Here is a 15176-nt window from a genome sequence, read left to right on the forward strand (position 1 = left end):
ATTGGATTATTTTGTGTTATCAGCGAAACTGCTGTCGCAAATTTTATAAGATGATAATTAAGAAACAATTTTTAGTGTTTATTTAAGAAATGAATTTTTATTAAGTGGTAATTGACCTCGTTAACACATTTTACTACTGAGATATAATTCGCCCATTAAAATTTTTATGAATGAACCACATAAAAACAAAAACCAGAAAGTTTTTCCCCATAATTATTTACCGATCACCGAAGATCGACGTGCCAAAATTTTATCATGAAAAAAACAATCGTTCACGTAAGTGTAGATATAATTATTATTTTTCAAAGACTATTAACGCACTGAAAACAAAAAAAAACAAACAACAACAAATTCGATGATGCAAACCGTTCAAGCGATTAATCTTAATGGCTTGCGCCACGCGTTGAAACTAAAACTAAATATATAATAAAAAAACACATGTTCCAGTATTGTATTAAATTTCTCTACATACATAACATCAATGAGGGAAAAGAAAGAGCGCCGGAGTGGGGGAAGATTCATTGATAAAACCCGCCTATTGGATATGGACACTCCTCTTAAATAGTACCTAACTTAGAGGTAAGTGTCCAGTGTAAAGTCTGACAGACGTGGTGTAGGTTATAGTCAGTCTCTATTAAAGTTAACGCGCGTGTGAAACACAATCATGGAATCAGTTTATCCTGCCGGAATGTTAGATAGGGATCAAAGGACTGCCAAGATTAGGTTATGTCAGTGTCGATGCAGTGATATGGAAGTGCCAAATAGGACTAGTAGTTTTACTTCAGACGCGAGTACTAAAATCAGCAGTATTTTTAGCAGTATTGTTTTTAACAAGAAAAGGACAAAGTTTTCGTACTTAATATGGAAAAAAGGATATTTAATACACACATACAATTTTCCACGTAAGTCAACAAACTTTTACATAAATAATAATCCTGCCACAGTATCAACAAATCTGATAACACTTCTTGTATTATTTCCCCAGTGTTTTGTTTATTTTTTCGCGGTTTAACTGATTTTTGGTGTTGAAAAGTTTCTTGTTCAGATGAGGCAAGGATCTGCCCGTGTTTATCCGTGTGGTGGAGGGGCGGGACTTGCAGCAACAGGTAGCCAATGAGACGGTGGTCCCCTCTGAGAGAATTTACAATTTCTCGATACAGCTTGCTTGATTAAATCGAAAAGTGCTTGTAGTTCTTGGTATTTGAGATTCCTGTAGTAAAAATGGACAGGCTGGTTGTTTGACATCTGTTCGCGGAGTGTAGGTGGTATTTGGAGCATTGGCGATGAATCACTGACGCTCTTTACCTATGAACTTGAAATTTATTGTGAAATGTTTCTCTGGGAAATTTGTATGACTCAATGGAGGAATTTCGTGTTAAATAATACTTTGTAGATTTGTTTTATAATCGAAACTTGACAAGGTTAGGGTTTTCGATAGGATTGATAGACTGATATCGACAATGAGAATATTTTTTTATGATGCGGATATTGATTTTGTATCAAAAACGACTCATTTTTGAACAATTCGATTTTACTTATAACTTCTTTAGATACGAGGTGAACTCTAAATGATTTTCAATCACTTCCTCTTCTAATCTTAAGATAAAATTAGAAATTGGGATTAAATAGAATTTTAGGTAATTCATTTGTTTTATTTTGTATTAATTGTGCTTGCTAAATTTGTATGATGTTGGGTTTTCTTCTCATATGTCTTTGATGAACTCATTAATGTCATCATTATTCAACGCGGATCTCTCCACTGCTGGATATAGGTCTCCCTCAGTCTTTTTCATATATTTCTGTGTTGTGCTGTTTGCATTCAATTTTTGTCGATCCGTTTTATGGCTACAGGCCATCTTGTTGGCGGATGACCTCTACTTCGATATGCTTCTTGTCTTGGTCTCCAGTGTATTTGCTGTGTTCATCTGTTATCCGACATTCTAGGTAATGTCCCTGCCCAGTTCCACTTTTGGGCCATAATTTTTTCTATGGCATCTGTCACTCCTGTTCTTCGTATTATTTCCTTGTTCACTGTTTAATGTATTCAGATGGTATTATTATCCAACACATTATAGGTAGATACCATCTGGCAAATCATATGCATCCTTGACTCCTTTCTGGATAACTTACAGTTTGGTTTCATGTCCAATTTCGTTTGGTTATTATCTTATTGAAAACATATTATCTTCTTCTTCTTCTTACTTTATAAATAGGCTCAATGCCTGTTTTACTTCGGTTTTTAGCCTCAATTGACATTGTCTGACCATCTTTTCCTCGGTCGTCCCAATGATCTTCCATTTGGCGATTTGTCTCTTGCTATTCGTACTATTCTGTCATTCTTTCGATGTGTTCATTCCATTCTATTTTTCTTCTTTTGGTCCACACGTTTATTTCTTCTACACCACATCTATATACAAACCAAACTCTAAGAGACATACCTGTCTTTGAACTACCGTCTTTGACAAGCATGCAAATTGGCCGTACCCATCCTTGAGTGTCAAGTTGTCGTCGTTCTCTTGCATATATCGCTAGCCTAACTTCATTCAGTTTGCATCTGTCTATTCATACTTTTATTATCAGTTCATCCCACTTTCTTCATCTTAGCCTCTTCCTCTACTAATACTACTGCAAAAGTAGTATTATGTTCCATCGGCTTCTCTAGTAGAAGCCACTCTTTTCATTTTTGTTAATTTTGCTACATAAGCTATTTTTTCTTTTTTTACTTCTGTTGGAGCTTTTTTTTTTCTAATTCTCAATCACTTTACACATACTCCAACAGAAGTCTTTCTTTTTTGTTACATTGGCTACCTGTCTCTTTTGGCTTTTTTGATACCTGTCTCTTAGAGTTTGGTTTGTTATTTTTCGTAAGACTTTCATTTCTGCTGTTTCCAGCAGTCTTTGTGTTTTCGCCGTATCTGCTCTTGTTTCCGCTGTGTACGTCATTATCGGTCTTATTGTTGATTTATATACCCTGGTTTTCGTTTCCATTATGAGGTATTTGTTTCTCCAGATTGTGTTGTTGAGACATCCTGGTGCTCTGTTCGCCATGTTCACTTGTTTTTGTACTTCTTCCTCCACTTTTCCATAGCTTGACAGTTTTATTCCGTTCGCTGATATTACTATCGAAAACATATTATGTAATGGAAAACTGGTAATAGAAATCAGAACCAGAGTATTGAGATGATAAGTATGTATTTTCTGCCCTTTTATATAGAGTTGAAGCCTGGACAATTACAGACGCAACTGAAAAAGACTAGCCAGCTTTGAGATGTGGTGTTATCGAAAAATGTGGAAAATATCATGGACAAAACAAGTAAAAAACACGGAAATATTGTGAAAAAAGAAATAGAAATAAATACTCAACACTCTGAAGGAAAGAAAACTGAGCTACATTGGTCACGTACCTACTAAGAAATGAAAAATATGAAGTAATGCGATTAGTATACAAGGGAAATTGGAAGGAAAAAGAGGACAGGGGCGACGAGGCACATCCTGGTTGAAAATTTTTAAAGCATTTTAACCGGAGAGAAGCGAAAACATAAGATCATGTAATGTAGAAGACATAAATGGATGGGTGACAAAACGAAAACAGGAGTGGAACGAACACATTAGTAGAATGGCAGAGGGTAGGATAGTACGAATAGCACGAGATAAGTCACCAAATGGAAGAAGAAGTATTGGCAGACCAAGGAAAAGGTGGTGCGATAACTTAAACAATTTAGGAGGCTAATGAAGAAGAAACAGGCTTTAAAGCCTACATACAAGAAGGAAGAAGAAGAAGCACCGCTGCAGACAGAGTAAACTGGGCAATGATCATCGCCAATATTCTTAAAGGATGAGGCACATGAAGAAGAAGAAGAAGAAAATTATCTTGTACAGGAGTCGCTAGCAATGTTTTAGAGATTGTCTTATTTTTGTCTTCTACAATTAAATTCGATGTTATAACGTACAAGGCTTTTAATAAGGCAGCCTATTGGCTTATTGCACAATTCGTGTAGCCTGCTGGCTCATGTTTGTAGTGTTACACTTATGTAGCTGGGACCAATGGTTTTGCGTGCCCTCCGAAGCACGATGTCGGCTCGGTTATAAAAGAAATTGAAAAATGTCTGCTGCCTGTGCCGGGGATCGCACCAGAGATGTCCGGCTTGGTAAGCCAGTACCATAGTCACTCAGCTACGGCCTCCATAGTCATGGTTGGTAGGAATAACTGTTTCTTCTGCGATGATTGCTACTGATTTGTCAGTCGTTAAAAGGTTCAGACTATTTTCTTTTTATGAAGAATAATGTAAGAATTGTTCAAAATATAATAATAATAAATAATAACTTTAAACAATAGGTTTCTGGTCAGTTTCATGTTTAACCTTCTCCTTTTTGTAATTTTGGTGTTTATGACAATATGGCGTTTAAATATTATTCTGTAACTTAATAACTTTGTCGTATGTTCTCCACTGTACAAGGTCCATTTCTTTACATTCTTTATTTATGGTCTTTCTTTACGTCATAGAGACCGAAATGAGCATAATATCGCAGTAGATTAAATTTTATTTTTTCTTCTTCTTCACGTGCCATACCAGAATTATCCGACGTTGGCAATCACCATTGCGAAGACTTCTCGATCTTCTGCAATATGGAATATTGTCCTGCATTTGATATCGAAGTTCTGAGTCCATTCACAAATGCTTTTTAACCAACAAGACACTTGTTTTATTTTTAACTTTAAATTTTATTATATTATTTTCATGACATAAATATACCTACTCTCAATAGCCCAGTGTTTATTCTTTGGCTTGTTTTGCTATTATCTGTAGATATACATATATTAAATAGGGTCTTTGTGTAATTGCCAGACATTATTCATATTTTGGCGCTACTATGTTGATTAAAAATATCGGCAAACCCTTCAAAGTTTTTGCGTAAAGCCGCTATCAGAAGATCCATTGTTCCTTTACGACATCGAGTCGACAACCACCTGAGATAATGACGTTTATTATGATAACTTTTTGTCTACAGTGCTTGATGATTTTTATTCACTAGGTATTTCTTATGTTTTATTGACATATATTTACAAACAGATTTTAAAACATTTCTTATATAGTCTAGTAAAATAAAAATACACTATATGTAAATCAAAATGTAAATTCGTACAGGTTGAACCAAATTTTATATCAAAGTTTAGGTGGGTACAAAAGATATTTTCAAGAAAGTATCCAAATCATACAAGGGGATCATTATTTAAATAATTAAAAAGGGGTCATTTTTGCAAAAAAAAATACTTTTTTAATTGATGAGGTTATTCAGTTACTAATGAAGGTCTATAGGATTGTTTTCTGCAAAGCTGAAGGGCAAATCTTTCACATAAAATTTACTAAATTAAATTTGACCCTCTATTTATTTAAATAATTATACATAAAACTTTAAAAACAAATTTGCAAAAAATTATTTTTAGCGTTTTAAATAAGCACTATAAAATATCTTATTTTACAAGGGAATTTGCTCTATGTTATCAGTATTAAACAAAAAAAAATTGGTCAAAAAATATTTAATATTTTTTGACATATTGAATTTGTTTATTAAATGTTACTCTATTTTCAATTGGAAAAACGCGGTTGTTTCCAAAGAAATATTCACCTGTATTAAATCTTATGATTTTTATTTTTATGTATATTTGTGATAAATGTATTGATAAATTCAAATTTCAATTAAACTTCCCCCTAAAATGGCATTTGAAAATTATTCAAATTTGTTTATAATTTGTTTTTTTAATAACGTCGCAAGGCATAAATATTTTGAAATGCCGTTTCGATAATTCGATTCCTGGGAATTTTTCACTAATTAACAAAATTTTTTCTCTTTTTTTCTCTTCTTTTTTTTTTCTTAGAGTTATATTACTACGGCCCCTTTTAGGGTTAAGTTTCATTAAGAATGTCGAATCTCAAAGTTGTAGATTCTAGGCCTAAAAATATTAAGATTGGTCTAAAATCACTTAAATAAAATGTGGCTACTTACTGAGTTACAGGGTGTTTTATTTAAAAATTTAACAATTATTTTTACCAAGTACTTTCAAACTGATTGACGTATCGTTATCATACTTGGCATAATGTGTGGGTACTATACAGTCTACCAAATCGTGATAAATAAAAGTTTCTAGCTGCTACCAGAGGCGTACGACAGGGAATAGTTAATGACTGACCCTTCCCAAATTCTACGCCACTGAGGGAATTACTATTTTAGCAAAATTTTTCGATTCTCCAATACTTTCTATGTAAATAATGTACTCTTTACTGGTAACGATTAGGTCATTAGTTTTCGAGATATTGGACGTTAAAAATGAAACAGCATAGTTATTTTGATTCATCCATTCATTCATTTTAAACTTCCAATATTTCTCAAACTGATGACTTTATCGATACCAATAAAGTTATTTACATACAAATTATTGGAGAATCGAAAAATTACGCTAAAATAGTAATTCATTCAGTGGCGTAGAATTTGGGAAGGGTCAATAATTCACTATCCCCTGTCGTACGCCTCTGGCACTAGCTAGAAACGTTTATTAATCACAATTTAGGAGGGTATATAATAGCCATACTTTCTGCCAAGTATGATAAAGATACGTCAAATAGTTTTAAAGTAGTTGGTAAAAATAATTTTTTAATTTTTAAATAAAACACCCTGTAACTCAGTAAGTAGCCACATTTTATTTAAGAGATTTTAGTTAAATCTTAATATTTTTAGGTCTAGAATCTAGAACTCAGAGATTCGACATTCTTAATAAAATTTTACCCTAAAAGGGCCCGTTGTAATATAACTCCAAGAAAAAAAGAAGAAGAAAAAACGACAAAAAAATTTTGTTAATTAGTAAAAAATTTCCAGGAACCCAATTATCGAAACGGCATTTCAAAATACTTTATCCTCGCGACGTTATTAAAAAAACAAATTATAAACAAATTTGAATAGTTTTCAAATGCCATTTTAGGGGGGAGTTTAATTGAAATTTGAATTTATCAATACACTTATCGAAAATATACATAAAAATAAAAATAATGAGATCTTAAGAAGGTGAATATTTCTTTGGCAACAACCGCGTTTTTGCAATTGAAAATATAGTAACATTTAATAAACAAATTCAATATCTCAAAAAATATTAAATATTTTTCGACCAATTTATTTTTAATTAATACTAGTAACATAGCGCAACTTAGACCGTAAAATAAGATATTTTATAGTGCTTATTTAAAACGCTAAAAATATTTTTTTGTAAATTTGTTTTTAAAGTTTTATATACAATTATTTAAATAAATAGGGGGTCAAATTTAATTTAGTAAGTCTTATGTGAAACATTTACCCTTCAACGTTGAAGAAAAAAATGCCATAGACCAATGCCAAGAAAAAATGCCTGAGTGAATTACCTCAGCAGTTAAAAAAGTACATTTTTTGCAAAAATGACCCCTTTTTAATTATTTAAACAATGATCCCCTTGTATGATTTGGATACTTTTTTGAAAATATCTTTTGTACCCACCTAAACTTTGATATAAAATTTGTTTTGACCTGTACAAATTTACATTTTGACTTTTTTTTTATTTTATTAGGCTAATATCAGTATATTCCCGTTTTGTCGAATTTTCCTTTAAATTCCTAGGCAGTAGAATCTCCAACCAATCGGCAATAGGTTAATTTTCTTTAGGATCACATTTTTTGTTTCTTGTGATGCAGCATTCATTGTGCAGCTTTTACATATTAAGTCAGATGAAACAGAGCTTCATGCGATAACATTTTGATCCATGGGCTCCAATAAACGTGAGCAGTTTGTTGGTAGGAAGATGGATTGGATATTCCCGTCACTTGAGCTAAGCTCTTGTTCATTTGGGTGGCCTGACATTGTCAAGTACGAGTAAAGCTTTATGGGCGAGTTAGGTCTTTTAATAACCTCTTCACTTCTGGGACATAGTATTTTGGAACGATTCACTGAGTAGGTAAAGTTGACACCATCTATCTATCGCCCGTCGGCAAATTCAAACAAAAATATAACTCCAGACCATCTTTTACCACCTTTAGTCCAGACAAATTAATATATGTATTTAATATATTTTTTACCATCAAAAATGAGATATTTTAATCAAATATTGTATCAAATGTAATTTGCAGAATAATTTTGAATTACGTTCCGCTAATGAACTCGCTTTTTTGTCCTTCAAAGTAGAAAAAAGTTTCAATTATCTTGCTTAATAGTATAATTGTCTAACAATTTTAACTGTACTAATCCCCAAGTATAAATTTTTAAGTGCTAAACTGATTGATTTAAGATGAGTAACCGGGTTGTAAAAATACCGGCATGTGCCTAGATAAAGGGACATCGGTTTACTCGAATTTCATAACATACAAATATTATCTCTTTGAATTTGCCGACGGGCGAAATATCGATGGACCCGACTTTTTTTTATCTTTCTCTTGATCCACCTTTTAAATTGGTTCTTGTAGCAGACTGTCCAGACATCTGTTTTTGCAAGCTTTGTGGTTTGTATATTAGCCTTATCAATCACTAACCAATTCAATTTTATGTGTTGCAGTAGCATTTAATCACGATATAAATCTGAGTAGGTATATCTTCTCACTTGTAAGTCTTGGTACGCTCGCTTCATTAGAGGATATGAATGTTTTGTTGAACAACACCATCCAAAACAGACCACTTTGGTTTGCTCAGGAAGCGGATTTATTTCTTCTAATTTTTCTTGAAAATGTTGGATAAATGGTGCACTGCAGATTCCATGCCTGACAAGTTTTCACCAGATATCGCTAACAGACAGATACCAAATCGCTTTTTAAACTTATCCAGCCACCCAACACTAGCACGAAATCATCTTTTTTGTATTTTTTTTTATAAAATTCGATTGTTTTTGCTTTCAGAATTTCTCCAGAAACAAGAATGTGTTTAGAACGCTCTTGTATAAAACTCATATAAAGACGAATTCCATCATGTTTACGTGGTCTACCTTATTTTGTTTTTTTCCTAAGATCGGATATAGTAGAACGCCCAAATCCATATTATTTGGCTAATTTTTCTCAGGTGTACCCGACTATCTAACTTTAACTACAATGTTCTTAATTGAAATAGCAGATAAATATGTATGAGGTATGTGGGTCTACAGAAGAGTTCTACAAGGATCCTGGACATAACACTTAACAAACCTGTCAATTCTGGAAGAACTTCAAATAAAAGACAGGCCACTAAAAATATAAACGGGCATGCAACTATTGGTAATAGACGGAAAGGTAGAAGACCAAGGGAAAGATCTCCAAAACGATGGGCAGACCAAATGAAAACTCTGAGGTGAAAATTCCTACATGAAGTTGTCCTTATGGCACATGCTAACGGAGACAATGGAGACAACAAGCTAACAATATTTAGAGTGTCACTCCGTTCTGACAAGAGCTCAAGGAATAAAGAGGAAGAAATATGTATGCTCTTGCATCTGATCAGTTTTGAGGTTAGATTCTTTGACGTGTTGGAGTGAGCAGGGGTGTAGGACGTGGTCGAAGGGATTGGATTATTGGACGTGTTGGTTTATTAAAATGCCGAATTAGTGAGATTCTGCTGTATATATTTAATAAAGATTTCTGTGTATAAAAATTTTACTCCTAACGTTATACAATATAATGTAATAAACTACTGACTTAATTGTCCCAAATAGATCCAGTTCGGTCAATCAAAGTTACAACAACTTTGTTAGTAAACAAATCGGTTACTTTTACTAATTATCGTTGAACTGTTTACAAAAATAAGCGTTTTAATCGATATCTCACATTATTTAAAGAAAAACCTACGACGTCATTAAATTTTTCACTAATTACCGAACATTACCGCATGCCCGTAAAATACATCCTTAACTATTTTTTAAATGATCTCTCGAATTAGTAGATATATTTTTAATTAATATGTATTTGATCTGAGCGTGAACGGTTAATTATCCAATTATATTACCTACTCGTTTATTCCGTTATATTTTTGACAAATTGGGAATCGCTAAGCACGGACATATCGCTCGAGGATCCCTTATCAATCAGTGAATTAGTAAAAACAAAATAAAAAAATCACACCCGTTAGTATCCATATTAGTAAAACTTTCATGGCAATCATAGTTTTTAATTGTTTTATTGCGTTATCGAAAGATTATGAAATATTATTTATTAGATAGGCTAAAAAGAAATGAAAGGTAGAATTTACAAAACAGTCATCAGACCAATAATGACATATGCGGCAGAAACACGTCCTGACACAGAGAGGTCAGAGAGAGATGGCTCGAAACAGCGGAGATACAAATACAAACCCTTCGAGAAATCGATGGTAAGACTCTATGGGACAGAGTTAAAAGTACAGATACACGACGGAGATGCAGGGTGGACAGCATTAATAACTGTTTAAGAAATAACGAACGACAACGCCGATTGACAACAAATAGAGTAGTAAGGACAGCGAGATACGCTTCCCCAATAGGAAGACGATCAGTGGGAAGACGATCAGTGGGAAGACCACGAAAACAATGGAACGACAACTTACCGAAGGCACATTCTTCTTCTTTATGTACCATGTCCTTTCAGAACGTTGGTTAACATCATAGCTATCTTAATTTTATTCACTGCCACCCTAAATAGCATGCTTGTATCAACACCATGCCAATCTCGCACGTTCTTCAACCATGAGGTTGAAGAACTCATTCGAAGAACTTCTTCGTCCTGGACTGCGTTTGCCTGCTATTTTTCCTTGCATGATATTTTGTAGCAACCTATATTTGAGACCTCTCATTACATGTCCGAAATAACTCCAGCTTTCTCTGTTTGATGCTTTTTATGATCTCAGTAGCCTTGCTGAGACGTTCTAGTATTGTGGAGTTTCAAATCTTCTTCACCCAGGAAACTTTTAAAATTCTTCTATAGCACCACATTTCTAAAGCCTCAAGGCGATTTAGATCGATTTTATTCACAGACCAGGACTCGACACCATAAAGTAAGACCGAGAACACGTAGCAGCGAAGTAGGCGGATCCTTAATGCCAATTTTAGGTCTCTGTTACATAACACCTTGGACATCCTTTTAAAAGTGGCTCTAACCTTCTCTATCCTAGATCTGAGGCACATTGAAAAAAAAAACAGACAGGGTCCTGTCTATACAAAAAGAACAAGAAGAAATGTTAAACGTACCTTACAATCCCGACCTGAGAATATCCAAAGGGCTTACAAACATAATCGAAAAAGACACTAATAAAATATCAATAGTAAACATTTTAAAATTAAATTTCTTAAAAAGACTGTTCAGGGAGTACAATGATTAATATTAGAGATAAGATAAAAAGAAAATAAATAACGTAAAACTGGTTGTCTATTGACAAAAATGGTTCTCAGTAGGTTTCACTACAAAGCCTGGGTTAGCATCAATAACATTGACACTGGGAACTGTCGTTCGTCAGATGTTGCAATAATTTTCTTCTTTCAACAATATTTTGCTCTATTGCTCTTTTACTGTATATTTTTAACCTATCTATTAATTTATATAGTTCAGAGGGGACATTGTCAACATCCGGATGCTGGTTATTCTTTTGTGCTCGTATCGCCAGTTTTACCTCTTCCATCGTCGAGAGTTGTACAGTTTCGGCGTCTCTCTCAATGTGATGTATGTTCATATACTCTTCATTTTATTGCCTCCTTTTTGGAAATAGGTTTCTAAGACTGACTTTATACCTATCTTTTAGTTTTCTGGTTATCTGCCATTCTTGATCGCATCTCTTATATCGTTGCTTTTGAAGAGTTTCTCCATTTTCTGTAAACCTATTACCGTTTTCTTATTTTCTTTTCTCTATTTTATCGGCCCTCCGTCTTGCATCTTGGTAGATTGCTTCTTTCTCTGGTCCTTCTCTCCACATATTTATCATGTTCTTGATTTTTTTTTGTATGGACTGTGTGGCTCTGTTTGGTCTTTTTACACCCGTCACTGGACCATTCTCTTTTTGTGTTTTTGTCTATGATCTATCTTACTTTTGTTTTGATTTCTTCCTTTGATTTCGCGGTACCTATACTGCATGTACATGCCAGTTTTTGTGCCATTTCGGTCTGATAGTTCTGTGTGATATATTGTTGTCACATTTTTTATATAAATATCTACTTATTCTGTTGTTTGTTCTTGGCTGTCCCTCCTGTTTCACTGAATTCTGCTGAATTTTATCTGTACTACGAGATCTTCGGATCGGCAGCATGCTCCTCCGCGGCTCTTCAGATCTGGTATACTTTTTCTTCTTCTTTGTATGCCGTGCTTGTTTTCAAGCATTGGCTATCGTCGTATTAACAAGCTGATGGAATGTTTCTCGGTCGGCAGCTATATTAAACAATTCCACCACCGTTCGACCTGTCCTTTCTCCAATGTTACGAAGAGAGGACAGTTGTTTTCTTCCAACACAGCGTTTTCCTTCGATTTTGCCCTGAATAATCAACCCGAGTAAGAAATATTTAGGCGCTCTCATTATATGACCGAAATATTGAACCTTTCTCATTTTTATGACGTTGATCAATTCTCGCTCTTTGTGCATGGTTTCCAGCACACATATCCAGTTGGTTGGATATGTGTGCTGTCCACGGGATTCTGAGCCATGCGACGGTAACACCACAACTCTGGTCTAGGTACTTGTTGCGACCCTTCTGTCTATCATGTTTTTATTGATTTGCTATTTCTGGTTATTCCTTTACGTGAAGTGGTCCTTGAGTTAAAATCGGTTTTAATTTGGGTGATAAATATTTTCGGTAATAATTTATATTGTCGAGTATGGTCGTATTTCAGAAGAGATAATAAATATAAAGAGAGTCTTCAATAAAATAATAAGATTCATAGTTACACTCGGAGGTAATGACGGAATACATTCCTTGTAAATTGCTACTAATGTGGCTTGTCCTTAAATACATTCCAACGTCTAAATATCGCAACAAAACAGTATATAAAGATCAGTTAGTGACCCAGGTGTAGGAACTTCATCTATTATTGTTGTCTTTAACCGTAGCGACTGGAATGAGCTATGACTTTAGGATTTGTTAAATGGTCAATAATTACACTAATCAATGTATCATTCTCAGCTATTTACTGCATTTTTGTAAAATTATAATTATCAGAAAAACGGCCGACTTTGGAAAGAAACACAGGTGTATGGTGTATCGGTCGGACGTTTATAATATAAAAATCATTTTGAAAGAGACTACCAAGGCAGCAATCGTAATAGTTAATTTAATTATAGTTTTTGTTACTGAAGTCCGTAAGTTACGGTTATATACGGTGTTTTTTTCAGAAAACCAGAGTCCATTACCGTTTAGAATGTCTTTAATGTTGGCATTTTGCGAAGGTTAACATTACAGTTTTTCAGTACTATAAAAGCAGTTAATGATTTTAACAAAACATTTTTATTAGATGGTTAGTGGTGACAAACAGTTCTCTTAAATCTAAATCGGACTACATTTTTTTCCAGGAATCCCAACTATACAACTGAGTGTTAATACTGCTTCAAGAAGTGAAATCTAATAAAGTACCGATGTTTGTCACTTTTTCATTCAGTGTATCATTTACACTTAGTTAAAAGCACAACTCTATATATATAAATTATCAACAGGCAATTAACATTGTTATCTAATCTTGCGATTCCTAATCTTCATTCTTCCCTATTTGTCCACATGTGATCCTCCAGGCCTCCTTGTCAACACTTTCTCGCCAACTCTTCCGTGGTCTTTCTCATCTTCTTTTTCCTTTTGGGTTCCACTGTAACATTTTCTTTTGGGATTCCATTATTAGGCATTCTTTGTAAATGCCCGTGCCATATTAATTGTTTACTTCGTATTTCATCTGTGATGTCATGTCTTATTCCCATTCATTTGTCTGATTCTTTCATTTGTAATCCTGCATCGACGTGACTTTCGCGCCTAGAGATGCATCAAGTCAAACTAGTTTGATTTTATTCAACAAACTTGACTTGAAAACCAAACTTTTTTTGTAAAACAGATTGACTTGACTTGATTTCGATATCTGTAGGTTTGACTTGAAATCAAACTTCTTCAAACAGTTTGAAGTTTGAATATCATATTGCACAACGTGTTTATTTCCAATTCTAATTGAGAGCGTACTGACTTTTGTTTTGACTTATTTGGATAGGTCTGAATCTGTACTCTGCTACTCCGCAAATTAGTTTGTAGTTCATATTTAAAAGTTTATGCTTGTCTTGTTTATTACGTTCGTTTTGAAGTGTGTTCTTTGTGAGATAATATCTGAATCTGAATATTTTTGGGCCCAGAATAAGTACCAGAATAAATTGAGTGTGATTTTGAAGGTATTCCCACTGCAAAAATTAAGAAAAAAAATATGTAAACGAAGCATAATTAATTAAGAAAAGTAGATATATTAATTTATTTGATGTTGCGGCAGGTGATTGCAAAACAATGAATATTGGAAAGTGCATATTATGTAAAAATAAAGAACACTTATAAAATGACAAATAGTGAACTTAATTGGAAACTAACATGTATATCTCGACAAAAACGTATATTATCTACTAAATAAATTATTTTTCAAACTCTTTCAAACTAGTTTGACAAACAGATTGAATTTTCAAACCAGTACGATTGACCAGTTTGACTTGACTTGAATTATTTGTCAAAAGGATTGACTTGAGTTTGACTTGAAATTAACTCAAACTCGACTTGTGCAACTCTATTCGCGCCACTCTTATCCAGAAATCCATCTCTGTGACTCTTCTTTTGGTTCGAATCGTTCTTTCAGTGACCATATTTCGTAGTTATACATTATGATGCTCTTTACTATAGTGTCGTATATTCTTTTTTTTGTTGTTGTTTATTGTTTTATCCCATAAGACTCCGTTCAACATTGATATTGCCATTCTTCCCTTCATATTTGTATAAAGTATTGCTTCATTGAGGGTTTCATCCTTTGTTATTTTCATTCCCAATTTGCGTGTTTGATTGTTTGACCATTGATAGTTGTGTTATCTATTCCCTATATATATATATCGGTTTTAAAACGTTCTCCTACGTCTTCCGATGCCTAGTCGCCATTCACTTCGGTCCATCCAAAGGTCTTCATCCAATTCTCTTTCTCTCATTTCTCGATTTATGCCTTCTCTCCAACTCAGGCGGG

General features: G+C 33.8%; 1 protein-coding gene across 4 annotated transcripts in view; it reads left to right on the forward strand.

The window, feature by feature from the left end:
* The first annotated feature begins 505 nt into the window (after positions 1 to 505).
* Positions 506 to 15176, forward strand: part of LOC126888265 (uncharacterized) — a 183656-nt gene continuing 168985 nt past the window's right edge. The window contains exon 1 of one of the 4 annotated variants that reach the window (XM_050656372.1): positions 506 to 902. In XM_050656372.1, the coding sequence (XP_050512329.1) occupies positions 665 to 902 (238 nt within the window). In that variant the 5' untranslated portion in view covers positions 506 to 664. The remainder of the gene's footprint in view (positions 903 to 15176) is intronic. The other 3 variants (XM_050656373.1, XM_050656371.1, XM_050656370.1) reach the window with 3 other exon arrangements.

This window comes from Diabrotica virgifera, chromosome 7 (assembly GCF_917563875.1).
Source record: "Diabrotica virgifera virgifera chromosome 7, PGI_DIABVI_V3a".
NCBI lineage: Eukaryota > Metazoa > Arthropoda > Insecta > Coleoptera > Chrysomelidae > Diabrotica > Diabrotica virgifera.